Source organism: Falco rusticolus, chromosome 1, assembly GCF_015220075.1.
Source record: "Falco rusticolus isolate bFalRus1 chromosome 1, bFalRus1.pri, whole genome shotgun sequence".
Lineage (NCBI taxonomy): Eukaryota > Metazoa > Chordata > Aves > Falconiformes > Falconidae > Falco > Falco rusticolus.
The window spans coordinates 87619364-87646849 of NC_051187.1; the positions used below are offsets into that span (position 1 = coordinate 87619364).

Below are 27486 nucleotides of genomic sequence, written 5' to 3' on the forward strand. Positions count from 1 at the left end.
GACAGACTGGTAGCATGGCTTGATGCTCTTGTCATCCCGTGAACACATGAAATGTATTTAGTCTTCTATTTTATCACAATGTGAGGAAGATCTTTATTTACACATGCCTGTATTTGAATCACTGGTGATAGTCAGATTCCAACTTTAACTGCACTGATGACTGACTTCGGTAATTTTAGAGAGGATATAACTGATTTGCAGAACCCCCGTCTGAATGAGTGTGTAACAGGCGCTGTATAAAAGCAGCACAGGTCAGTGGTTCGGCATTGTGGCACTTGGAGATCATCTGAAGGATATGAAAATATCACAGTATTTCAGATAAATTAACTCAACTTGGACTTCAATGTGCAGTTATAAAGTGTGATATTAACATTGCCTTGCATGCCATGAATGCTAGGTCCAGGGGAGCTGCTCTTCTTTACACAGCTGTGCTGTGATCAGCCTAAAATTTGCTGTGTTTTAACTTTTTAGTAGGCACTGAGTTCTTAATGGTGATGCTTATTATGTGAAGGCTTCTGCCTTGCTCTTCCCTTCAGTTTTCCCCCACCAATGCATGTACTGGGAGAGGACATGGAGGCAAGGTCAGGTCTTCAATCTAAGCAGTTGCCCTGTTGACATCACTGGGAGATATTAATCTGAGAGTGATGTGGAGTGATACTAGTGTCTGAGATGGGTAATTCTACGTTGCACCGGAACATATCTGTTTTGTTTTGAACTATTTTCTGCCTTTAAGTGAGAACTCATTAATCTCCAAGATTCACTAGATCTCTGGTACCACACTAAAGACTCAGGTTTTTGTGATATCTTCTATAGACGCATTGCGAGGGGGAGTTTTTTTCTATTTTCTCTTTTGTTTGTTCTCTTCCTCTATACTGCTTCTGTGGTTAGCTACAAAACAGCAGGGCTGTGCCAACCAGCAAAACAGGTGTCCCTACATTCTTTTTCCTTTTCTATCATATGGGTAAAAGGACCCATTATGAGGTTTGCATGAAAGAAGGTATAATTCTGTAACTTAAATTCATTGCCTTCACTAAAACGATACAGTACAGGACAAGCATTGCAGAACACACTGCTGTTTTATTTGCAGAGTCGTCTGAAGGAAGCTGTGCAGTTGTTGGAGGATTACAAGCACGGGACTTTACCCCCAGGAGTCACCAACAAAGAGGTAAGAGGAAGAAACCTTTGTTAAATTTCTGCTTCTTCCTGCAGTCTAAAGTTGGGAGGATGAGGTGGCATTTTAGTCTGTCTAGTCAAATGCACTACTGCAGGACTTTTTGGGTGTTTCTACTGGTAAAACCCCATACTGGCTCTGTTTAGTTGATGGCTGACTTCTGCAGTGGTGCTTCTGAGCACCATTGCAGCTCAACTGCCAGTGTTATAGTGAATTTGGGTTGTTCTGAAGTTCCCATGTTATAAATGTTGCTCAGCAGAAGTGACAGCAAGTGGCTTGCAGTACAAACATACAAGTTTTTTATTTAGAATAAGTATAAAGTTAGCAGTTTCTGACTTGCAGACTTACCGATTATCTTTGGTCAGTGCTATTGCTTCCCTTTCCCTTGCAAAGTGTGCTTGTGCTATTAAAAGAAAAAAATGTGATTTTCTTTTTTGAGCTGAAGGCCAGTCCTGTAGGTTCTTGTACTAGTAACTGTGATGCATCAGCCCCCTCTCCTACTGTGTTCCTGTTGGTTATAATAACTGCCACTTCTTCATGGAAATAAATACTGTTTGGGCTGCATATAACCCGCTGGATGGCCTCCTGTTGTAGATTGTACCATCAGTAGTAGTACTGTGTGCTGGGTGGTGTTCCTACTGTTGGGATGGAAGCTGAAGGAGGTTGTGGAAACCTCACTGATGGTGAAGGTCTTAGCAGGGTTTAGGCAGCTGCTGAGAAAAGGATCATTTTTGGTAGAACTTGATTCTGCTGTGAGACAAGAGGGATGGGCTGGGTGATCTCTCCCAAAACCCTGTCAGTCCTATTTTCTGGACTTTTGTCTGATTCATCTATATGAACACAAGAAATTTGTGGAAGCAGAGATGAGTATTGCAGAGGGGCAGACTGCTTTTTGAGCCTTTTACCTCCAAATCAGTGGCATGAAACAGAAATCGGTCTTTCTGTGGGTATTATCTCAAACTCTCCTCCTTACCTGTCTATGTGTAGACACCTGACCATAACACCAGTATGGGGGCTTTTTTGTGGTGTGTGTTTGTGCATCTAGCACAAAAGACTTCAGCCCTATGTAACAATGCAATATAAAGAACAGCATGAACTGATTGGCAGACCTGCTGTAAAGTGTAAGGAGATGTAAGAAGCAGCCATGGCAAAGGACCAGTGCACCTCCCAAGTAAACAGTGATGGAACTGGTAGAGAGCTCTTCTCTCACAACCTGTATATCAAATAATCTCTTTTATTTTTTTTCCTGTTTACATGTAATTATTGCTCCTCATAAAAGACAAGCATAGCATGTAAACGAAGAAAATTAAAACTCACATTTATTTTAGAAAGTGACTACTTGTGTGGTAGGTGCTGTGTTGAGAGAGAGGCATGGCTTGAACAAAAAATCAATGGGAAATATCTCCTCCCTGCATGATGTGCAGTATGAGGCATTGCTGTCCTGGTCTTTTGATGTCACTGCATTTTTTCAATGATAATCTGATGGTAAGAAAAAAGAAACCGGGGTCAAGGAAAGGAGAAAAGCAGAAAGTGATGCAGCAGCAGATGACTCAGTTCCCGTCTGCCTTCAGGCAGATGAAATATAAGTCATTCACTATGGCAAACCACATGGACTTTTGACCTACATTTTGGCTTTTCCTAGTGAAAGACCTAGGATAAACCCAGAGTTCATTCAGAATTGCATTGAGAGAGCGCAAACAAAAGCACTGCGTTTCTTGTTTCCCTCAGTCATGGCAACATATGCAGGAGGTGAACCTTGTTATGCAAGTTGGAGGGTTCAGACTGTAAAATAAAAGCATGGGGCAGAGGAGGAGAGAGAAAATGATGCCAAAAATGCCTTTCCTAGACTAATGTTAGCACGTCAGTGTCAAAAATAATTTTTTTGTCGTGACACGGTTCACTTTGATCACAATGTCAATTATGTTAGAGGAGGTTATGTAGTTTTGCTGACTGTAGGATAAAGTAGCACTCCCGGGAGGAGCCTGGGGTGGAATTGCAGCATGTGCTTGTTGTATTTAACTGTGCTGTGCTGCATTAATTAAACCAAACCACAGGGAGAGGTGAGCGAGCTACAGGTAGATCCCATAAGGCTGTGAGACTTGAATGTTCACCCAGGATACCACAACCACTCGAAAAAGGGTAAAGATGGAAAGGACCTGAAAGCAGATGACAATCAGTGTGCCTAGGCTGCAGTGGGACAGGAGCAACCACAATTATGAAGCAGCTGAAGCTGCCTTGTTAACCCAGAGAAAGGATCCGTGAAGCCAGCAGGTGTTAGTCCTTCTTTACTTCTGGAGCTGGCTCATTGTAATGAAACAGGAGGTAAATTGAGGAATAAAAGTATCAAATGCTGTTTGGCACTCTTGTGATCCATCTGGGTGAAGTAAATGGGTACTTCAGACTGGATTAATTGGGAGCTTCCCAGTGTGAAGCTTTAGCAGCATGATGGGCTGGCCAGCGCTTGGGCCATGATGGAGATGTTCAAGGGACATCTGAAAGCCCCGAGTCCCTTTTGTCTGAGTGCTCTTCTCCCAAATGTACTCTTGAGTGGGCTTGAACAGATCATTTACCTGCATGTGATTGCAGTGAAGCTGGTGAAAATCTTCAAGATGTTGTTGCTGATTAGCTTGTGTGAGAGCATGGTTGTCGCCAAATGGATGGATCTTCATCCTCTCAAGCAAAGCACCAATTTAGAAACAAAATTCTCCTGTAGGAAGGTGTTACTTTGCAGTTTTAGGCTGTGGAATTGCACACTGCAATCAGTCATTGCACACATGGATATTCTTATGTGCTTTTCTCTTTGCATCAAAGGTGATCTTTGTAGTCTTTTATTGGCATTAGTTGTTTCCATACCCTGGGGCATCTTCTTGTCATGCAGCTCACGTGGTATTACTCTGCCTTTGTGTTTACTGCTATGCTGCAGTCACAAAATAACACTGAGTGTTCAGCTTTGCCAATGATGACCATTTCTACCAAAGAACTAAAAGGCCCAGATGATTTGTATGAAAATGGGTTTTCATTGAATATTAAAGTTGTGGTGACATCAGACATTGGATGCTTCTCTTGTTCATTAACCAAATATTCTCCTTTCCTTCTCTGAGACTGAGGAAGATCTAACAGTCAGTCTGATGGAAACAGGGCTGTGACTGCTGTCTCTGCAAGGAGGACGTAGGGCTGGACAATGCTGTCAGTGCGTGCCACAAAACTTGTGCTCTGAGTATCAGTTGTTTTCTAACTCCATGGCCAGTGAGGAAGGTGGAGAGGAGCATGCAGGGAGATCTGTGTAGCTGGCAAGCTTGCCAGTGCTGAATTAAATATGAGTGTGCCAGATATATACAGCTGTAAGTGTCTCATTAATTGCTGGTGCATTTGCAGAACATACGAAGTACTGCTTGATTGCTTTGGGGGAGGGGAAGCATCTCACTTGCATAGATATCACCCCAAATTTTCTACTGGCTAACCGAAGACACCTGGAGAATACATTTTTGCTTTCCTCAAGCTGAGTTTTACCATTTTTATAGCTTTTCTATGCACCACTATCTGCAGGATGGGCTCTGGCTACAAGGCATTAACAATTTGCGGTTGTTCTAGTGCTAATTCAGGGTTTGATGGAGCTCTGGAGAGGTGCCCACTCTGTGGCTCACGTGCATGGGTTGATGTTGGAATAAAAGACTGAGCTGTCTGATGTTTTACATAGCTGATAGCTGAGTGTCACACACACCTCTAATGCACTGATGAAGTTGCCATATGCTGGCAGAAGACCAGCAGATGAGAAGTAATTTGATTTTTGACTGGTTGGGTTTTTTTTTTTTTTTTACCTCTCTGGCTGTGAACAGAGCTAATCAACTCATGTTCACTGTGGGTAAGAAGTGTATACTGGAGTGGTGACTTGACTCATCTGACATAGTAATGCAATTGTATCTGAGAGGGGCTAATTCACTATTACTACTCATCAGAAAGGCTGGGTAGGCCTTCATATGATGCTCAACAGAGAAACACCCTTTATCTTCTTTGTTTAACAGATGATTCAGGTTTGGTTGCTAGATAACCTTAGACATGCAATTGTACCTTTATAACAGGCTCTTTGGGTGTGGGTCAGATACGGCACACGTGTAGAAGAGAAGCCTGAATGATCTTACGGGTTTCATAATCAGAATTAAAATCACAATCACCTTAGAAGCCTTTAAAAATAACAGTTTGGCCAGAGTTTTAATGCATTGGCTTTCTAAGAATCCAACCCCCCACCCCCACCCCCCACCCCCCCCCTGCCAAATATCAGCTCTGAGATCAAGAAGACAAGTTGTTTTGACAGAGTTGTTTCACTAATCTCCCAACTGATCCACTTCTGTGGTACGGCACATTTGACAGTGTTCAAATTCCATTTTTTTTATCCTCATTCAGAAATTTGTGGTTCTCATGAAGGATGGCAGGCAGTAGCTGAAAGCATAACAACAGCTCAGCACAATCTATATTGCTTGCTGAAATGGTTTCACCACATGAAAAATGGAAAATATAAAAGCCTAAAGCTATGTAACGGCAAGTATCTCCTCCACACTTATCTTCTTGACAGGGTTCTTGTATAGCGAGCCTTTTCCTTCTGCATTTTCAGAGCAGGTTTTTCAAAATGAGCTGAAATGGAACAATTATGGATTATCTAAAGAAAAAAAAACGCCAAGCCTCTGAAGAGCCATCATCATCTAAAGAAAAAAACTTCCAAAGAGCCATAATTGTACCTTGCTCCAGTTCCCTGTGACCATCTGTAAGCCAGCTTCCAGAATAAATGCTTCTTCGCTCCAGTTACTGTCTCTGAAATGATTCATGGACACTAACACTGCCAACACCTACATCTCTTCCACTTTCAGGTCTCACACTCGTCCAGTAGCTCTTGTAACTTGCTCTTGAGCTGGAGTGATTTCACCACTTAGGGAAAATGACCATTAACTCAGGGTGGTAAAAACCGATTTCATGGGCATCATTAGTAAAATGAAGGGTTGATCTCTATAAACTGTCAATAGCTGCTAGACTGCTGATAGCTCTTTATTGAGGAAAAACTATAGGGTCTTTTCCTACATTAGAAAAATGTTTTAAAAGCATGATTTTTATCATAGGTATATCAATTATGTAGTCAGCAAAACAGAGGACAAATAGCTGCTTGGTAAGTATTCATTCAGTCCTATGTACTGGAGCAAGAAAATGTGCTCTGGTCTCTGCTTCTTCAGCTTAGCTTATTTACCCAACTTTTTCTTTGAATATTTAAGAGCCAGACTTCTTTTTTATTAGACATGAAGTTGAGTCTTTCACATTACACTTATTAAAACCCCACTAACTAAAAATGTTCTGTGTAGCGGAAATACCTCACACTGTTATTAAGCCCCTTCTGTGACAGGTTCTTATGATACCATAATTTTTCTCAAAAAAAAAAAAAAAAAAAAAGGGTGTTTTTGATAATGCAACCATAGAACAAGAGCAAATGGCCTCACATTGTGCCAGGGCAGTGTTTGGGTGTGAGGAAACATGTCTGCACCGAAAGGGCTGTCAAGCGCTAGAACAGGCTGCCCGGGGACAGGGGGGAGTCACCATCCCTGGGGGGATTTAACAATGTAGCTGTGGTGTTTGGGCACATGGTTTAGTGGTGGCCTTGACAGTGCTGGGTTAACAGTTGGACTGGCTGTTCTTAAAGGTCTTTTCCAACCTAAACAATTATGTGATTCTAGTTCAGTTCTTTTGGTCATTTGGGGTAGGTATTTTAACAGGATTGAAGAACGTGCTTGGAGAATAAACTCCCTGAAGGCTTTGGGGAGGTTTGGTCTCCTGGTGGGAGATTTTGGGTGGTTGTGTGTCTCTGCATTGGGTGTTTGAACTCCATGGATCCAGAAGAGTTTGATGGAAGAAACAGCTGTTTCTTATGATGGTTTAGAAGTACAAAATTTTGCTGTGGAAACATCAAGAGAACTGGTGAGTTTAGTAAACTTCCCATTGCTTGGTTCTGTTTGGTGGCCGTATCCATTGATGTCCTTCATTTGGCTCCTTCTGCAAAGGTTAAGTGCATTTGAAGTGCCAACGTGTCATCTGATGGCATGTATCCCTTTTCATCTCCCTGTCCCAGAGGAAGCTAGAAACTAGCAGGATCCTTAGAAAGCAGGGGAAAAAAAGGAAGTGTGTGGGATTCATGTTGATGGAAGAAACTGGTTCAGTTGTCATTTATGTCCCATCTTTTCTAGCTCTGTAGGTACTGTTGTATTATTGCCCTTCTGTAAGTATTCCTTCATCTTGATCATGCATTCTTTGCACTTTGTGCTTCTCATTGAAGTAGTCTCTCGTGATACTTAAGCAACCTTTTCAGCTTGCATTCCTTACAGACCGCTCCATGGCAAGAGACATGTGTTAAAAGGCCCGCTGCTGCAAGCCGTTTTTAATGATGGTTTCTGCTGGCGGCTCCTGGGGTTGGCAGAATCCGGCCCTTTGCACGAAGCTCCGGTGGCTGGTGTGATCTGCGAGTGGGTAGGTGAAAATGACACACACAAGTGCACTGGGAGCCAATTTGCAGCAGAAGGTATAGACTGTAACATATCCAATTCTAAACAGGGCAGGCAATTCCCCAAACTGCCTCCTGGAGGGAAACTCCGCTGGAGTAAAAAGGTTTCATTTGAGGGAATAGTTTCTCCTATAAAAACAAGGGCTGTAAGATATCAGCCTGATAAACAAGGACGAAGAGCCAGCTTGCTTAAAAGCAGATGTTTTCTTTAGCTTGGGAGTGTCGGTGCTGAGGTTTAGCCTCAAACTAAAAGGCTGTACCAACTGCAGGGCATAATGATGTGGCTTTTGTCCTTTATCCTCAGGCTTCTTTCACTAATTTGTAGGATTGCATCTGTGTCCTCTGTGTGTGTGAGTCCCTTTCCCAACCTGTCCAACAGACCAGCACAGATTGGAGGAACAGATTGATGCTGGCATGTCAGCAGTGGTAAAAGTTAAGAGAAGCAGCACTCAGCGGCTATCAGATTTAAATCACTCCCATTTTACAACACAGCTGCTTTTTACTGTGTGATTTTTGTGCTCAGTGCTGCACAAACGTGCATGGCAGAAAAGCCCTTTTAAAGGCTGGTGAACATGGTGAAAGGGTGTTCAGTCGCTGAAGATCTGCCTTGGAAGGACTGCAGTAAGGTGTCAGTGCTGGGGAAATTTCACTGTGAACTTCAGGCTGCTCTTGTCTTTCAGCATTTCCTCCCACAATGCCTTATACTTTTATTTTCTTTACTAAAATTCCCTGCAGTAATTCTATACTTCAAACTACATTGCTGGCATGCCCAGCAAAACGTGTCCTTTCCGTTGTGCGCTGAATCATTTTTGCCTTCAAAATTAGGGTAGAAATAGCTGCTAAGTTATCAGCTTAATATCACTGCCTAATATCACCACTCATCAGCCTGATACTGCTCCAAATACTGAAGAGCAGCGCTGCTGTTCAATATATGGAGTGATGTTAGGCTGATGAGCAAGTTAGGATCAGAGCCCTGATTCACCCCATTTGTAGATTCATACCACTCTGTCCTAAAAATGTAGTATCTAAACAAGAAGTAGAATACAGTCTAAGAAATACAGTGATGAAGGTTCATTGTCCTCTTCTACCTCCTGTCTGTCCCCTTGGTCGTGATCTCAGGCTGGCACCCTGGCTTCTCCCTATGGTCCTGCCAGCAGAGAGAGGTAAAGAGCCACAGAATAGCAGAAGTGTTTGAGGGTGCTTCATGTGCATTGAACAAGGACTCTAGAGAATGAGTGATGATTTTTTTGTGTATGGTTTTTATTTTTTAATGCCAGGATGAGGCCAATAAGAGGTTTAAAAACTTGTATAATGAACTAAATGCAGCCTTTGTACGTTTGCAGCCATTAGTCTTACGGAGATGATTCTGTCCTTAAACATGCACCTGCAATAAAGATGTTACCTATTAAATTTATCATTCCCTGAACTTTCTATGTGAACGGGTACAAATTTGTTCTGTGCCCAGAATATTGCAAGGGAAAGTGTGATGCCATGGCAGCATGAGCTGATCTAAGTCAGCAGTGCCATGTCTCTGCCTCCTCTGCTCCCGGCCATGTGTTCCCACCTCCTTGCTGGCTTGCACTGGCACAGCTGGTTCAGAGAGCTGATCTTAATAAAAACTAAAGCTCCCTTCCCCCACTCCCAAAATGCTTCATTTTTAAAATTTGAACAGCTCCCTATATTTTCTGTCTGCTGTGTGTGGTCTATACCACATAGGGGATAGAGTGCATCGCTGAGGATGAGGGGTGGTGGGGCTGTGGTACCATAAACATATACCACCTTGAGCTGCTGAAGGTGAGGTATGTCTGTGATGAAGGTAGGAGATTAATCCAGGTTTCATAAGACCAAGGTCACATCTTGAGCTGTGGATCTTTTGCTGACTTAAACTCCTTGTAGCTCAGAGACACCAGGTGTTGAGATTTTTGATCCTTCTGGATCTTCCTCTTTGTCTGCTGTAGGATTGTAGGCTAATTCAGACTGGAGGGGACCTCAGGAGGTCATCTAGTCCAAGACAGGTCCCTAGATTAATTGTTGGAAATCTGTCTGTTCGTTTGACTGTATGTTTACTTATACATGCACCTTAAGATGCATGAATATCTTATTTGTTAGAAAACAAGGTAGCAGTGGAACAACTCCATTACCTGATTTTGTACCCTCAGGAACTCCAGCCTGAAAGCTTCACCCCTTCAGCAGAAAGCATTCTTCAGCTGGAGGGGAAAAAAAATAATTAAAAATAAACCCAAACTGAATGATCTGTAGTGAGAGGAAAAAGGGAGCTTTTTGAAATTGTCCCTTGGAGACAGACATTTGCTATTCTCCAGCCAGCCCCTTCCTGAGAGCGTTGGCGGAGCATGAACTGTGGTGTGTCAGTTGTGACTTCTCACTCTTCAGCTTTTCCAAATGCAGTTTTGGCAACTTGCTGTTTTGAAACTGTTTCATTTCTTCCCCATTAGTATCAGTGAAGTGAAAAGAGGCTCACCAGCTTAATGGGCATGTATTTATTACTGTGTTCTTCCTTCAATCATGTTAGCAGCGGGAAGAGCCGCTCATGCTGTCCCAGACACAGCAGAGAACAATGAATCTATCAGAGTCTAAACAGCATCCCTTTTGGAGAATAATAGCTTTTCTTAACAGTGTTGATGAAGAGCGAAGAGGTCCATTTGCAGTAAACTGTACTTTTTTCCCCCTCTGGTCTCTTGCAGGATACGATAAAATGTAGATATATCAGTTGTCCTGCTGCTTCCTTTTCTTCGCAAGAGAGTAGCCTAGTTGCTGGTCCAAGGGCTGAACTTGGACCTTCTCTCTTCTGCAGTCTAAATGTTCTCTGTGATGCTAAGATGGTCTAAGATAGGTCAGACATTTTAGGTGTCATTTCCAGACTGTCAGAGGACAAAAGGCCGCCCCTATGGAGCTTGGACAGAGGTGTTGTAGGTTAATGCACCTTAGAGAAACCATGCTAAATGCTACTGCTGATGCTCTTACCCAGTTACAAACTGGCTTTGCTTCATCTCATCATTTGAGGATTAAGAGAGTTTATCTAAAGTCATATCTAGATTATAAATCAGATTAGATTTGCAATCTCTGTGTGGCTAAAATAAACTGAAACAAATCTGATTTTGAGCAACCTAGTTGGATTAGCAAACCTGGTTTCCAAATCTGCACTTCAAACGTGTAATGTCATCTAAGTTCTTCTCCAACCCCGGCGCAAGTCATGGTTTTCAGTCCATGCCTCTTATTCTGCGTAAATCTTTCCAGAAGGATGCTGTGAGGATTAATTAGTTAATATTTATTGAGTGCTGCAAAGTGTTGCTTAAGCGCTATCTTTTTTTATCAGTCAGGACTTGATTCTGGTTCCACCTACACTTGGTTTTATATCTGTGTCAGTCTGTGTATTGCACTGGAATCGCTTGTGGATTCCAATCCGGTTCCCAATGTGGAGATGTTTGCCTTGACGTGCTGCGGTGCATACAGGTATCTCTGTTGATGCTCTTCTACACGTGCATTTGCTAGAAGGCTTTGTGGTTCTGCAGATGGGCAACAGCTCATGACACTGGGACTCAATGGTGCTTACGACAGGGAAGTTTTCCACTGGCATCCAAGAAGAGCAGTGGCTTCTGATGCCTCTTCTGCTGACTTATTTCAGTGCCAGGTGCAGGGCAGAAAACACAGATATGCTGTGTGATTTATCCCATGCATTGGGTCATTTGAGCTATATTTCCTTGGAGCCAAAACCTTTTTAATGTAAAGATTATTAGGACCAGGGTTGTAAAAGGTCCATTGGTGAGATTTCCTACTGAGGACCAAGTGTGGACAGTGGTTTATGTTACCTTGTTTTCCATGTTTATTAGTAAAGCCAGACATCAGATTCCATATCTATTAACAGGTAGGGTTAGGCACATCATCCAGGTTTTCAGACATTCAGGTGATACTAAATGTGGAACCAGAAGGTCTGGGATTCCACCATTGTAAATCTATAAATCTTGCTAAAAGCATTTAGCCCTAACCAAATGCTTTGGCTGGAGCTTGTGGTGTGCATTTGTCTGTACGTTACGTATCACTTTTCAAGTAGTGGGATTTTGGGACTGCTGGAGAGAAGTGGGAGAAAGCCATGCAAAGCATGAGTGATCGCACTCCTGGGGGAGAAAGAACGGGTGGAGAGCAAAGCAGAATGCGTTGTAGCTGTTCAGCTGCACCAGACTGCCTTGAGTTTGGCACTGGTGTTTAGCTTTATTGAAATACTAAAAATACATAGATACTTATTTGTTTTCATGTTACCTGCTGAGAGGTTCTGGGGATGCTGCCTGGAGTGAACTGACCACCATAAATGCCTTTAATAACTAGGAAGGCAGTAGGGAAGAATGTGTAAGAGAGGATGACATGTTGGAGAGTGCAGTGTGGCGGGCACTTCGGAGATCTTCATCTGTAACAGTGTAACCTTACAACCAATGAAAAATCTCAGAAGCATAGTGGAAAAAAAAGTGAAATAATATCAATAAGAAGCACCTGTTGTCGGGGTTGAATATCCTATTTCAGCAAGCAGGGCTTCAGTGGTGAGGCCATGCGTGGATGTTCTTTTCTAGCTCCATCCACTGCAGGTTCCACCTTCTTGCCAAAAGGGCTGTGAGGAGCAGTTTTGAATGGGAATGTCCCACGGTACTGCTGGCAAAAGGGATCATGTGAGTCTTCCGATATGTTTAATCTTATGCTGAAGACTAATGTGAGCTAACCCTGATCATGGGTGTGGTGGAGCTGCTGCTGAGTGCTTCTGTTTCAGGCTGGTGGCCATGTGGAAGGACCAGATGTGCCCAGGTAGATCTGTGGGAGATCTTTTGGGAAAAGATGTAGTGCTTAAGTCTGAAATCCCTAAATGTTCTAGCAGAAAATCTTCAACTTTCATCAAATTCTTATTAGAATCCAAAGAAACTGTATCTTTGTAAGCCATGCTAAAGTCCGTATGAGCTGCTTTGGCTTGAGCCAATCCCAGTTTGAGCCTGAACTAACTGTGTAGGTCCCATCTTAAAGCCAATGGAGAGAAGCAAGCACTGCTGGGATGCAAGTTGTGCAGCCTGTACTGGTCACCTAGTCAGGATGAGTCGAACCACTGACATAAAGGAAATCCAGAGTATTTGCCATAGTAGGTATTTATTATGTTGTAGATGCTTGTTGGGGGAGATGAGTCCCACTATCAGTTACCACCAGTAAGGTGTCTTACTCTGGCTGTTCAACTGCCAGCTAAGGGATCTGGAATGAGGTTAAAACTTGTTTTGAGCATTCACTATTGCTTGGGGCTAAAGCGAAGCTGGATCCCTGTTGCTGTAAAGAGTAAATTTTGCCTTTTTTCTTCTGGCTTCATATCATTTAGGCAATTGGGGTTATTGGAAAGTGCATCTGGTTTTGGACACTGTCCCTCCGAATGGCCACTCACATGAAAGCAGCTTGCTCTTCTTCAGAATAAGCTTTGCTGCATCGCACATTCCACTCCTGACACCCAATATTTGGAATTCAGTGTGGGATAGATAATCTGAGCTTTGCTTTAATAAACCTTGCAACTCCTGGAGTGTGAAACTACTGATGATTTCTGATGGATTGCAAACTTCAGGCTGTTACCTTTTTAAAATGAAGTTTTTGTGGGTGCAGGCAGGATCTTGTGAAAGGGTGAGAACCTCCCTGACAAAGCAGAAAAGGGCTGAGCAGATTTTGAGATGGAACTCTGTCTCCATTTGACTGGACAAATGAAATAAACTAACTAAAAATACTCATTTTTCTGAGGATTTCCTCTTCAACCTTGTCTTTACTAGGGGGATTTTGCAAGCTGTTGTGAGTGATGATGGTGCAAAGCCTGACATGATTAGACCACTTAGTCTTTGCAGAACTTTGCAAAACAACTGTTGTGTTTTCTCTTGCACACAAGGCTCATCTACCATGTGACTCTTCATCAGCTGTTTGAAAACAGCCGTGCCTTGACATTATGCGTTTGGACCAGGCTGCCCAGGGAGGTGTTGGAGTCACTGTCCCTGGAGGTATTTAAAAGACATGTAGTTGTGGTGCTTAGGGACATGGTTTAGTGGTGGCCTTGGCAGTGCTGGGTTAGCAGTTGAGCTTGATGATCTTAAAGGTCTCTTCCAACCTCAACAATTCTGTATTTCTACGTGTGTTTAACTTGCAGTTAGTTGGTAAGGGCTTTTCTCCATAGAGTTGTTCCTGACGTGGCATATCCAGAGCGCACACCCGTGGATTTAAGATCATTTCAACGTCTATTACTGTACTGTGCAAGGGACTCATCTCCTGTTGGTGCATACAGTTGAGGGAGGGAAGTGTTAGAGCATCTATTGCAGATTTCCGACATCAGTTCTGCCTTTGTGCCTCCACTGACGGTAGGGAGGTGGTTGCTGGCAACACAAGGGAGTAGGTGGTGTGAATCTGTCAGTGCTCTCCTGACCTTAGACACCAGAGGTGAGCTTCAGCGGTGTAGTAGGTGGTCTGGATACAGCCAGCTGCGCTCGTGTAGGGTGGAGTTGGCTGCTTGTTTTAGCAGTGTTGGAGCCTGCTGTAAACATGGATGAATGGTTTGTAAACATGGTTTTCTGATCTAGGTGAAACTTTGTGTAGAGGGGGAAAAAATTCCCATATTTGAGTCCAGGAGGACCATGAAATCCTACTGTATTTAGTAGGAGGGAGGTTAATCTTTTAAGGTTAACTGGTACCCTTTCTACTGTTTTTACAGTGGCAGGTGTTAGCTAATAGATTTGGGCTGGTTATATTCTTTAAATAAATACTTCTTTTGAAAACTATCTCTAAGCTGTGATTCTGCTGCTAAATAAGGAATGCTAATGAATGTCCTGTCAACCAAAGATCATATCTGTTCCCCAAAATTTATTCCAGCCTCTCGCTCCTTACTGCAGCTTTGGTTCTCTTTAGATCATGGCAGTCTTTCATACCCTTCCTTAAACATCATAAGTACATAATGTTTCTGTATAACTGAATTCAGTTCCTGAGTTCAGAGTTTTAAAGCTATCTGCTGTAGCTGGTGAGCAAACTGGTGAGTATCTCTTCCTCAAAAAATTGTAGAAAAAACAGAATCCTTGGAAGAGTGGATGGATGGATGGAAGTTTCATCCATGAGTCTAGTGTCCTGAAGTGCTGGTGCCTGGAGCAGATTCCTCCACGACCATGAAGGACATCTCCATGAAGCAGAGCCTGATCTGTCCTGGTGGAAGATTGCAATGGCCACAGGCTGGAGAAACTTGTCCGTTACTACCTGCTTAGGTTGCTGAGCAGATAATGGAATATGTTAACAGTGCTCCAATGCTTCTGTCCCCTTGTCCTCTGATCTCCTTTGGTGTAAACCCACGTATGAGCAGATTTGGCTCTTGCATCCAAATTTGAATGGTGGCAAAACCCTGTGTAACTAACTTTGAGCCAGTAATATTCAGCTAAGCTGATGTAAAGGAAGATCGTCTATTACAGGAGACCCAACCAGTACAGGCTGACTATATTTAGAGATCACAGACCTAAATCTAACATAAATTGAGCACGAATCTGGAGTTGTTCCATGTGCTCCAGTGAAGATGCTTTGGATTCACGCTAGTGTAAATGACATAAAAATCTGGCTGCTTCTCGAAGATGGCCGGAGAGAGCGTGAATGAAATCCCCAGCAAAAATAGAGACTTGCTCTCAGAAACGAGCCCCCCAGCTGGCAAGACTTGTCAGAGTACTGGAGCTATTGAAAAATGCTGCAGACAGAAAATGAATTAGAGGATAAAAAAGTGAAAATGAGCTGGCAGAATCTTTAGGTGACTCATCAGGTGCATCTTGTAAAGTCTCTTTCTGAGAAGTAATGAAATCGCATATTCTAACAATATTTGCACTGCAGCAGGAAAATGCATAAATATTGGGATCAATTAATGAAATTAGATAATGTGACCAAAAAAGCCATAGCGCTGGCTCGGAAACCATCCCTCTTCCTTTTTGCTAGTCTTGGTGCTTGCAGTTGGAGAAGAAAATCCCATGGCTTTGTGTCATATCCAAGATATGTGAGACCTGGGCAGCCACAGGGTTACTGGAACACTCTGAATAGTCACCTGCAGCTCAAGGATTTTCACCTTTACCCCATGGAAGTTCTTGAGCTGGTGGGCAGGCAGGAGCAGAAAAGCCCTGGTAGCTGTCAGGGCATGCAGCCTCCCACCCTCTGGATTTTAGGATTGGTGAGGGTAGACACATCTTGTCTCTGCTAGCCATAAAGATTGTCTCTTTGTGTCCCTCAGGCTGTTTTTCAATTGCAAGATGGGCAAATAATGGTTTTCTTTAAAAAGGGAAGTTTTTCTCAGGAAAGAACCCTGTGGATATATGCATCAGCCTGTGACATTTCATATTCCAATAACTCATCACATGCAGTGGAGTCCATCACAGGGCTTCAATTCTGGAGTGAGAGCTGAATTTGGAGTGAAATACTGGGGTTGCTGGTATCAGTGGGTCAAGTTATGCTATTTATAATAGGGTAATTACCTTATTCCAACAGTATTTTAATGGACTTATATTTAGGGAAGTCACTAAAACTTGGGTGAAGAATGGCAGAATGGGGCTTAATTTATACCATAACGATGAAACCTTAAGCGTGAAAGCCTGTATTGCAGAATACGCACCGGTGCTTGGGTAGGTATTCTGGTGGGTAATCGTGAGCTCTCCAAGCAAAAAGAGCTATCGCCGTCTTCAGATTTATCAACAGCAAGAGCAGAACTCATCAGGTTATCCTACCCTTGGTTTGGCACTGGTACAACTGTTGTTGGAATAATTTGTCTGGTTTCTGGCGTCCTCGATTCAAGAGGATGTTGACAAATTGGAAAGATGTAAAAGAGCCATGAGGGTGGTTAAAAGATTGGCAAATGCTCCTTGCCAACAAAACAGCCAGTCTCCTGGCTCAGATGATTTTTTTTTTTTTTTTTTTTTCTTTAAGGGAAGGTTAAAGGGTGGCTTTAGCAGCTCCAAGTACCTGTGTGAAGAACAAAAATAGGCAGCGCTGGAGGCTGTCAGACAGAGGTGTAACGCAAGCCAGTGCCTGAAGTTGAAGCCAGACTTGAGCTGAACAGAACAGTTTTTAATAGTAAAAGCAATGATCTGTTGTGTTATTTTACGGGAGCCCTGGTTTTTCATCCATCTCTAGAATTATATACATCAAAATTGAGATTTTTTTTTTTGGAGATTGTAATTTGCATTTACGTGTAATTCATGGAGGAAAGACCTCTGGCTTTATTAAGCAGGGGGCAAACTATGGGTTTATGTGTATGCCAGAGCGTCTCTTGATGTTGTGCACCTACTCATTAGCTCTACCTGCATCTCATGTAGGACGTTTCTTTCTCGGTGCTTATGGATCTCTACTGTCTGAGCCAGGTTTGACGTGTTTTGATGCTGCTGAATTACAGTCAGTAAATAACAGTAGGGGCTCATGAGAGTTTTAAATGAGATTTTTCCTCTTCACGAACATTTTTTTAGTGCATTTCCCTTGTGAAAAGTGAAAGCTAGTGGTGGTTTATTTTTAATCCAGGTTTTATTTGAAAAGATATTTCTTGTTTTTCCCTGCAGGACTTGCTCCACCTTTGTTCCCCAGCAAGCCTCGATTTCCGCAGGAAGCTCATCCAAGGAAAGGCTGTGCTAAATTTACCTTTAGCTCTACGTGTGGCAGAGTTACCGAGATAATTCTTGATTCATAAAGCTTATAGCAGAGCGTGAAGTCTGGCTGCATTCAATATAAGAAAGAATATCTTCTCTGCCTTGCTGGTCTTACTGGCCGCACAGATTGAAGGAGCTTGGTGTCTTTAAATACATCCTGGAAGAATGCAGAAAATGAGTCTGTTTAAAGCAGTCCCTCGCGTTCGTTTACTACAGCAGCTAAAAGATGAATATTTGGGGTTTGATATAAAACTACACTATTCTTTTTTTCTTTTTTTTTAATACAATATTCTCTTTTATTTTTCTAGCTGTGGGGAGCTCAAAAAATAAAGCAGGTAATAACACTTTTTTAATATTTCATTATTGTTTTCAACTGTTGCTGCTTTTTCCCTTTTTGCTAAGCCATGCTGTCCTCTTCTCCATTATTGACTTTGCCAGTTGCTGTTTTGTCTTGCCACAGAAATGTAAATGCAGAGAACACTCTTGCCACCGAAGAGTCTGAATTACTTTTTTTTGTATTTATATATTTTGATGTCTTCATTTTCTCTTCCCTGTCTAGTCAAGAGATTTCTTGTCTCCAGTCTTTTGAAAATAGTTTGACAGTTCTTTGGTAAGGCTTGTAACTGTGCCGTACTTTCCTCCTCTGCAGTCCCGGGTCACTTGGGGGTTGATTTTTTTGTCCCCAGCCAGTTAATGCCAGTGCAACTTCCTGGGCTCATTGTAAAATTTGATGAAAAATGGGCCAAGTGAGCTTTGTTGTCTGTTTATCAGTAAAGCAGATTTCAGATTTCCGTGGAGGTTGGGCTGTCCACAGCCACCAGCGTTGGCCGAGAAGCTGTGGATACATGTAAGGGCTGAGTTAAACAGCAAATCCAAATCCTGTGGCATGTGAGGGGATTTTGTTTGGATGACCCTTATAGTGACAACCAGAGTGGGCCATACCTCTGTGTTTTTATCCAAATTCAGCTGGATCCTGAAGCAGCATTTCAGGCTTCCTACAATGTGCCGTGCAGGCTTATGCAGGCCTACCTGCAGACGGGGGCTGTTCCTCAGGCTGAATCCATCCATCATGGCTGAGCCACACAAGTCCTTACAGAGGTCTCCTGTGACCCATTTGCTTTACAAGCAGCAAAAAGTGATTTACATCCTTGTTCCCTCCCAAGCAGGCAGCCCTGCCCTCACCATTCCTCTGCCATAGCGAGGGCTTTTCCTTTCTATCGTAGGGCAGAGTTTCAGCCAGGACATTAAGCCGCACCTCGGTGGAGATGCTTAAAACAGGCAGGGACAGAAATTAGGTTTCCCTTTTCCCCTGCTAAATCTGCATTAACCCCCCTGGGGTTAAGGTACAGTGGTGCTTTGCCCTTGGGGATGTTACGGTACCAAGAAAGAGCCACTTTCTGTATTTCAAGTTAAATTATTTACTTCTAAATTATTAACCTATGCTAAATTATGTAAGGAGAGGGGAAAGCAGCATTAGGAGGAGTTTTTTTGAAGGTTGCTGAAGAATAACTGCCTTTGGTCAGAACTGCAAAAGCAAGGAGGGTGCTGAAATGCATGAAATCCCCCCATACACTCTGCTTGAAGGTGCTATTTGTAGAGGCTGAATACTGGCTTCACTGCACCTTGCCAACTGTTGCTGTGCTTTACTGTCTGTTTGCTGACTGTTTTACAGGCCATCATCCATCCTGATACAAATGAGACCATCTTCATGCCTTTCCGAATGTCAGGTATAGTATGTCCCAATCGGGCAATCATTGATTTTACTGAGAACTTGTACAAAAAGTGGGTTTTTTCCTCCTGTTTTTGAATTGCATCTTTAGACTGACATCAGAAAGATAAAGGCTAAAATCCCTTTGCAAGTGAGGAAAATTAGGATCCCAAATGCCTACGAGTGCTCTAGTGCTTAATATTTTCCTTTCCTTGAGGTATTTTAATGTGGACTCAAGCTAACGTCTTTTCTGGCATTTCTGAGGTATCCGTCACTAGAACAGGCATTTTAATTTTGCAGTAAACAGTGAAGCCTGATGCCCAACGAGCAGCTTAGGGTTTTGCTCTCCAGGAGAGAATAGGATGAACCCTATTTTTCTGTGTGTGGTGGTAGCTAATAGCCATGGCATTGGGAGCTCAGGAAGGATCAGCTTCCTTGTGGCTTAACTGGGCTGCTTAATGGTGAAATCATTGCCTCTTCCTCCCGTTTTGGGATGTCCCTCTGCCATGCACAGGTCCACAGCTACCTCTGCTGTGGGTTGAATAGCAGCTCTCTTGAGTATGCAAGGGCAGCCTTGGTCCTTTCCTAAAGGATCTATTTAAATAAGACCTTTTCGATGTTTTTTGGCAGGAACATCTTCACTTGAATACTGAGCACAGAGGAAAATACCAGGGTTGGTGGGTTTTGTTCTGCAGTTCTTTGAAGAAGGATGATGTTAAGGGTAAAGTAGAGGGAGAAAAACCAGGACCCACCACTTTGCTGCCTTGTTCTTTATTTTTTAATTTAAAAAAAAAAATTTCTTCCTCTCAGGTCTTTGCCCTTTCTGACTGTAAATTGGATCCATGAGGCTTAATTCAGTAATATTGGTAAAATGTTCCAAGACCTTCTAGTGGAAGTCATAGAGATGAGTTATAATTAGCACAAAAATTGGCAGACTTAGCAGGGGAAAAATGTGAAGCATTTGATTTTTGTGGTGCTCAATAAGATTTGGGGTAAAGGCTTATTTCTAATATAGAGAGCTTTAACTTACACCTATGATTAAAATAGTCCCTCTCTCCTCCATGCTGCAAATATACTTTCTTCAGCTTATACTCTGTTCCTTTTTCTACTGACCTAGAAATAAATGAGCTCTCCTGGTGTAAAATCACTAGTGGAGATGTTGATAAAGCAGGTGGTGAAAGAGGGAGGTCCCACCTATTGTGGCATGGTCCTGCTCCTTAACTGGCACAGGCTCTTCAGCTTGTTAGATGGCTTCATGAACATCTTCACCTTCCTGTCCTGGTGGGACCGGCTTCAACAAGAGGGAAATGGGCATGGAAAGCTGGAGAGTTTTCTTCTGGGTTAGCAAGGGTAGGTTGTGGGAGGGTCTGATGAGCAACAGAGCTAGCATGAGGGAGGGAACAGATTGCGTGACTGAGCCTGGGAAGGGGGACAGGATCTCCCTCTTTCTCTGGCAGTGAGCCACTAGGTCAGGTCAGTTAGCACCATTGTGGCAGCACCCATCTCCTCCTGGTCTGTACCAAGCAGCTCCTGGTCTGAGCCATCATCCCTTTGCTTTTGCTGGTTTGAGTTTTTGCTGGTTGCCTAGCCCAGTTCAACAACACAGTGCCCTCTGAAGCCCTCATACCACGTCCTGGCACAGACTGGGTTTACTGGAGTAAGCTTTAGGGTCTAGATGTTATTAGATTTTCAGAGAAACTCTAAAACTGCAACCCAAGACAAGCCAATAGAGGATGGGAAGGGGATTGGGCAAAAATCAGAACGCTGCTCTAGTTGATGCTTGGTGTGTCTGGTGTAGGTCCACAGACGTCCCTGCAGTGGTATGCAGCTGGTGGAAGTGAGTGCAGCCTGTCATGCTAGGTGTGGCTTCTACTCTAAACTGATAGATGTCTTAGATGTGATTTTTTTTCCATCCCCAAACTGTATTACAATGCATACATCTCTCTTTTTTTTTTTTTTTTTTCTTGTTTTTTAATAGGTTACATTCCTTTTGGAACACCCATCGTAAGTACTTTATCATCTCTCCCTGTTCTGTTTGCGAGTACTAAGAAATGCATTTTTTAGCACTCGCAGACAATTCTGCACATTCCACCTTACTGCCTTGTGACACATTCACGCAGGGTTCCCACCTTTCCCATTGCACATTAGCAAGGGCTTTGTCATGTAATACCTGCCTTATGGACATTGTGCTTGAGGTTATTTATCTATTTAATGTTATTTGCCCAGCCCCCTGCAACGTCTTCAGCTTTATCTTTCCCTTCTGGAAAGGGAAGACCAAGATGAGCTCATTGCCTGCAAAATGCAACTTCTGCAACTCTCAGATTTCATCTTTGGACACTTTTTTTTTTTTTTTTTTAATTTACATGTTTTACAAGTCGCTTCCTGAACATGATGAGCTACAGCACGGCGAGGCCGGTGTTGTATGCTCTCGTCTTGATTAATTAAAACAGCAAGTGCTTTCCGTGGGGTTATTGCTAAGGGCATTTTTAGTTTGTACTTGTTATTGTGAAATTTGTAAAGCATTTGGGTGCTCTTGATAGCAAAAACCAGAAGGGAGATAATTCTGCCTGTCCTCCTAATGCTGAAACCTCAGCTTGTCTTCAGGGACAGGAATGATTAATTAACCCCATTTTGCAAATGGGGAAACTAAGGCACAGAGTTTTGGCCAAAGTTGGTGCCAGAAGGTAGTTGGTCCTACTGGCCACCAGTTTTTGGCTCAGTTTATTAGATCATGGATATTTAAATGGTTGAAGGAGCAAAATCTGCTGAATTTAATCTTCCTAAACCCAGTGGGCCATGGCACAGTACTTGCTTAAAGGTAACGATCCCTTCCCAAATGGTGATAGCAGGGTTGCTAGCACCTGAAACCAGAAATCATCGCGGCTGTTACTATTTGTTGTTGTGTGTAAGGGTTTGGTGGTAACTTTGTATGGGGCATTTTAAAAGAAAAGGTTAAACAAAAATGAGTTAACGATCAAATTGACAATGAAATCGGCCCAAATCCAGAGCTGTCAGAGGAGCCGAGAGCTGTCAGATGAGCCCAATTTCACTAGCTGTAAAGGATAAACTGGAACCTCTTGTCATTTAAAAAAAAAAAAAAAAAAAACCAAACGTTTCAAATGTTAAAATTAAAATGTAACATTTATGCCAATCGATCTGTGAAATTTAGTGACAAAATTGGCAGCCTGCTCTAGCATAAAAACAGTTTGAGTCTTGCATTTCACATAGGGGGATGGGATTTCCTCAAGAGAGACTTAATGTGCCTGCGGTGGGCTCTGGCTGAGCGAGCGTGGCTGTCCTCGCCCGCAAAGCCATGCTGGCGTGCCATTGCACCCGCGCTAATTGTCCCGGTGTTCAGGGGAGTCAATTAAACACCCTGCTTAGATACCGGCAGAGACGTGATCAGATTATGTATTAACAGGTTTACTGCCTACCAGTCAATACCTGATGCTGCCTATATATGTGTTGGGGATTTTTTTCCCCTATAGCTAATGCAAAATAATTCAGTATGGTTTAGCTCATTGTGAAAGAGATTAAGGTCTTGCTGAAAATAATAATTTCTTTTCTGGCCGAAGCAGCTACTCCCTTGACACAACCAAATCCTCTGGCTGTTTTTTCTTGCCCCAAGTCGCGATCAGTTGCTTTTCTTTTTAGCCTCTATCCTTTCCCTGCTCAGGTATATGGTTCAACCCCAGAGTGGGTTGCAGTGGCAGAGCGGGGACAGGATGGGGTGTGTGTAAGTGTAGAGAGAGTTTGTGTTTGCCAACATAGATTTCAGCCCAGAAGGGAACAAATTCAGCTTCTCACATTGTCTCCTTTTGCTGGAGGGGCGAGATGTGCAAGGTGGCTGCTGGGCTGTAACTTTTCACCCTGGATTTGTGCTTGATCGCACAGATGAAGGCCTCCAAGGAGGAAGATTTATCTACATTTAGGAAATTCAGCCCAAGATGCAGGCAGTGAAGATGGAGCAGAAGCTGTGCTGCTGCTCCCAGCTGCCATCCACAGCTTTAAGCACCTTATTTTCCCCAGCCATTGAAAATTGGGGGTCTTGTTGCCCAAGCGGCAAGCTTTAGCCCTGAGTTTGGGGCCACAAAGTGCCGTTCGCACCTGAGAAGCAATTAAATTTTGTAGCTGGTACTTTTCTAGTGTTTAGAAGCTTTTTTTATTTTGTTTTCCTTCTTAGTTATTTTTTCCCCTGACAGTAATTAAAAGTGAAATTGTACATTTCTTGACAGACTCTTGCACATATGGAGAGTTTGCATTTAAACGTGCCTCTTTCAGTCATACAGATTTTGGGTGCTCTTTTTTATTTATTTATTTTCCTCTTTTATTTTTCTCGGCGCTCAGCTTCAGCTGACAATGTAAGTAGCTGCCTGCAGTCTTCCCTCTCCTCTGGAGCCTCATTAGCCTGTTGGCTTCAGGGGCGTAAGTCAGTCCTGGGGTGAGGAGGTTCATCGCCTGTTGAATTCGTTTGGCTAAGACCAGCAATGGAGTAATTAATGACAAGATCTGCATATTGAATGGAAGCGGTAAATTAGTGTAACTTGCACAGATTGGCACTCGGCCAGCTTACAAAGTAGCTGTAACTTCACGAAAGGCTGGAGGAGGAAAAGCTGGAGGAGGAGGAGGAGAAAGGAAGATGTAAATGAAATTAGGCCTCCCAACCCTATTACCCTTTTGTTTGTTGTTATTTCTCTCTTATGTCCTTAAGCATAGAAGTTACCTCCTCTTCAACTGATGCTGCTGCAGATGTGCAGAGACGGCTTTAGCTTATCCCTCCTTGTGGCAGGCTCTCAGTGCCCTAACAGGGAAGTTTTCTCAGCTTCTCAAGAATAAACTTAAAGAAAATGGTGCAGAAGACGGTCTGAGTGTGGGAATGAACTCACAGCCTCCTTGCCCAGATGCCTTGGAGACATTTCAGTTCACACGAATGTCCTAAAAATAAATGTATTTGGAATTTAAAAGGAATTACCCAGTCTGTACTCTTAACAAAGACACGAGTGTGATTTTGCAACAAGACCACCATCTTCTTCAGAAACTGTCAGACATTTAATGCGCAGGAGGGAAGAAAATGACAATGACGTTAGGAAGTATTTCACCTCACCTGTTTCTTACCTGAGATCTAATCTTGTGTTTGTTCGGTTTATCACTTGGAGTCCCCTTGCTTTGCATCCCTTTCCTCTTCTTCAGCTGCTTAGGCTTTAAGAGTAAAGATTGCCATAAAACAAGGTAGGAAGGAGCCTGGCAGTGCTGTGCTTCCAAAGGTCTTTGAAGATTTGCAGAGGGTATACCTGTGCGCTGTGTTGAGATGTCCCAAGGATGCTCTCAGGACTGTATAGGCAACACGTGTGTGGCTTGGGTGCTGCAGTAGGTGACCTTGCAAAGCCTGTGGCATCTCACTTTTGGGCAGCATCTGGCCAGATGTGCCAGGACAGGCTGCCATATGCCTCTGGGAGACAGTGGTTGTCACCCTGAGCTCATAGCCCAAGCAGGAGTTTTCGCAGCTCCGAGTATGACACAGCAACAATTCTCTTAAAACAAAATTCAAACTCCCAAACAGGAGCACATGTGCTTCCAGGTGGCACTCCTGTCTTCAGATGTTCAAATCGGATTTCTTTCTTGTGAGTGTGCCAAAGGAAAATAAGAAAAAACCCCTTCACTGCCAATGGGGACAACTTTGAACTCTTGCATTCAAGCAATGTTTGTGTTATCCTCCAGAAATACATGGATTAAAGAACATTTTACTGAACTAATCTTTGAATGGTATCTGCTGCCAGACTCTTTTCAAGGTGTGTTGCAAGCAATAATTAAAGATGCAAAGCTTTCAAGGGCAGCTACGTTACCCACTGGAAAACTAAGAGACAATAGGCTGAAGGGAAGTTCAATAACTATAATGAAATAAAATCAAAATAAAGATAATTCATTCAAGTAATTAGAAATAAGTTTGTTGTTTGCATGCCTAGAAGAGCACCGAGGGCAAACCAGCAATGCATTTACTAATGAGAAAATCTCTTATCTTGTAGGTTGTTGGTCTTCTCTTGCCCAACCAGACGCTGGCATCCACTGTGTTTTGGCAGGTAACACTCACCTGAATGGGTGGAGAATGTTATGGAAAGGAAAGGAGCAGTTGAATTTTGTCTAGAAGACAAACTGATACACATGGCTATTCCGCACTGGCAGTGCTTTAGTTAATAGGGAGGTGGTGTGGCTGGACATAGTTAAGGAAAGATTTGGTAGGTCTAGAAGGGGCTGTAAGCAAATTACTGGGTTTGCTTTCCGGCACCTGGCTATTTATGCCATCACAAGGGAGATGCAAAATAGCCTGGGATCTCAAAATCAGCTTTTTGGACCCATTTTGAACAGGTCTAAATGATTGCACATTGTGTACTTCCATGAAGATGTAAGCCCTTAAGCTCATACATCTGCTTCTTTTAAAGACACCGTGTCCAGTAGTTGGGATCTTCCTTGGTGAATTCCTGTTGGAAGTGCAACCTGGGCGCAGGGCTAGGGGTGCAGGAGGCCCTGTGCCTTGGAATTTCAGGAATTTTTTTTGTTTGCAATCTTTTTTGCAATTGCATTGCAAAGCCAAGGACCACTGTGTTCAATGTGCTACAGAAGCTTTGGGGTAAATAAGTCTATGTGTAGGGAGGTATTGGTGTTTTTTCCCATTAAAATTCTGGGAATTAAGAGTAAGGGGAGGAATTGTGCCCATGAATGAGTTATATCCATAGTAAACACACCACTTAAGTATAATTTCAGCACTAACTGAAATGAAAGAACAAGTTATTTTCAGACTTATTTTTAGTTGTGAATGTCTTTTTGTTGTCTAGTGTAAGTGATGATAGAGAATTATGCTGTTAAGAAATATCAAAGCAGAATGGGATCTGCCTAGTACGTTAGAAAGACTGCAGAACTGAGAATATATTGGTATGTGCCAGTAACTTGTGGTCTGGTGTATTTAGCTGTAAGTTGTGCCATGTGGCTTTACCTGCTGGGAGTGGGATAGTGCCTGCAGACACCTGGACTTATTCATATCTTTGGAGGCAACTTACCTCATCTGTTTGTAGACATCTACGATGGAAAGAGTTGGGTTTTGGAGAAGTTGTGTGAGTGAGGAGCAAGCCAGCCCAGATAGCTGGCTTGGGCTGGGGGCCTTGTAAATGGCTTTACATGCGGAGCTGCTATTCCCACCACCACGGCATAGCTGGGAGAAACTGGGCTTTAAAAGGATGGAATAACCCTTTTAAAACTAGAAAGGCTGTTTCAAATGCAGAACCAAAACAAGCCCACTCAAGGAAGAAGCCATAGCAGGCAAGTCCAGCAGTCGCAGCCTTTCTGAACCACTGCTGCTTAATAAGCAGTTCTCAAACTCATCCCTCCACTGTGATGAGCACATGGGTCACCTCTTACTGAAAAATGCAAGTAGAAGGAGTAGCAACCTAGAGAGGCATCACCTAAAAAGCCCAGGAGGGTGTCAGGCAGCCACTTGGGAAGATGGTGGAGTTAATAAATGGGTATTGGGCATGGCTTCAACCTAGACATGACTGAAACTTTAGATTAAGGACAATAAAGGACAAGTATGTCTATATCTCTCTGAAAAGTGGGTAAATAACATAGGATTTAGGGACAGTGCATATTAATGCATTAAACAACACTGGCTCCTATAGCAGCAGGCTTGTGCGGTGCAGCAGTTGTCGCTGATGCCCAGAATGCGCGTGTCTCAGGTTAGCCTAGTCCTGTGGACCTGCTAATGTAGACAGGTGATGTGGGGGTTAAAAAGAACCCTGGAAAACTGAGGCAGATTTCCAGCACCTACTGGCAAGCTGACTTTGTAACTTTTTTTTTTTAATTATTATGTAAATAAAACAAAGCAAGGTTTGCTAGATCCAGAGTTCCAGGCTAGAGAGCTGGTCAGCAGGAAAAATGTGCTCTTGGGCCACGAACTCAACAATGACTGGGCTAATCCCTGTGTTTTAGTCTCTCATTTCACTCTCTCCTCACCCTCACTTCATTCCTCCTCTTCCATCTTAGTTCAGGCTGCAGCTGTAGAGGAGTCCAGTTCTGACACGCTCTGAACTGAGAACATGGTGTTTTGGGAATGAAAATTTTGTTTATATTGTCAGAAGTTGCTGTGGGTGAAACCACAGCAGAAGCGTGGTGCTACTCATCCCCAGCCTGCTGCTGTGCTGTTTTGGTGACAAATCCCTCTCCAAAACACTATGGACAGAAATACCAGTTTAGTGGCACCCGTATCCATAAGATGGTACATCTAATCTCCTGTTCCTCAGTTGAAGCCTCCTATGACCCTCTGTTTGAGAACCATGGAGCTTAATAAGAGACTGATGAAATGCCTGCTGGGCTTACTGCTACATCTTAACAGCAGTATGGATTTGGTGCTGACAAAAAT

General features: G+C 43.0%; 1 protein-coding gene across 2 annotated transcripts in view; it reads left to right on the top strand.

Annotated features, from left to right (window-relative positions):
• Positions 1-27486, top strand: part of SFXN5 (sideroflexin 5) — a 104238-nt gene that overhangs the window by 22711 nt on the left and 54041 nt on the right. Inside the window, exons 3-7 of one of the 2 annotated variants that reach the window (XM_037388228.1) lie at positions 1088-1165; positions 17680-17706; positions 19044-19098; positions 21058-21083; positions 25103-25156. In XM_037388228.1, the coding sequence (XP_037244125.1) occupies positions 1088-1165; positions 17680-17706; positions 19044-19098; positions 21058-21083; positions 25103-25156 (240 nt within the window). The remainder of the gene's footprint in view (positions 1-1087; positions 1166-17679; positions 17707-19043; positions 19099-21057; positions 21084-25102; positions 25157-27486) is intronic. The other variant, XM_037388237.1, reaches the window with a different exon arrangement.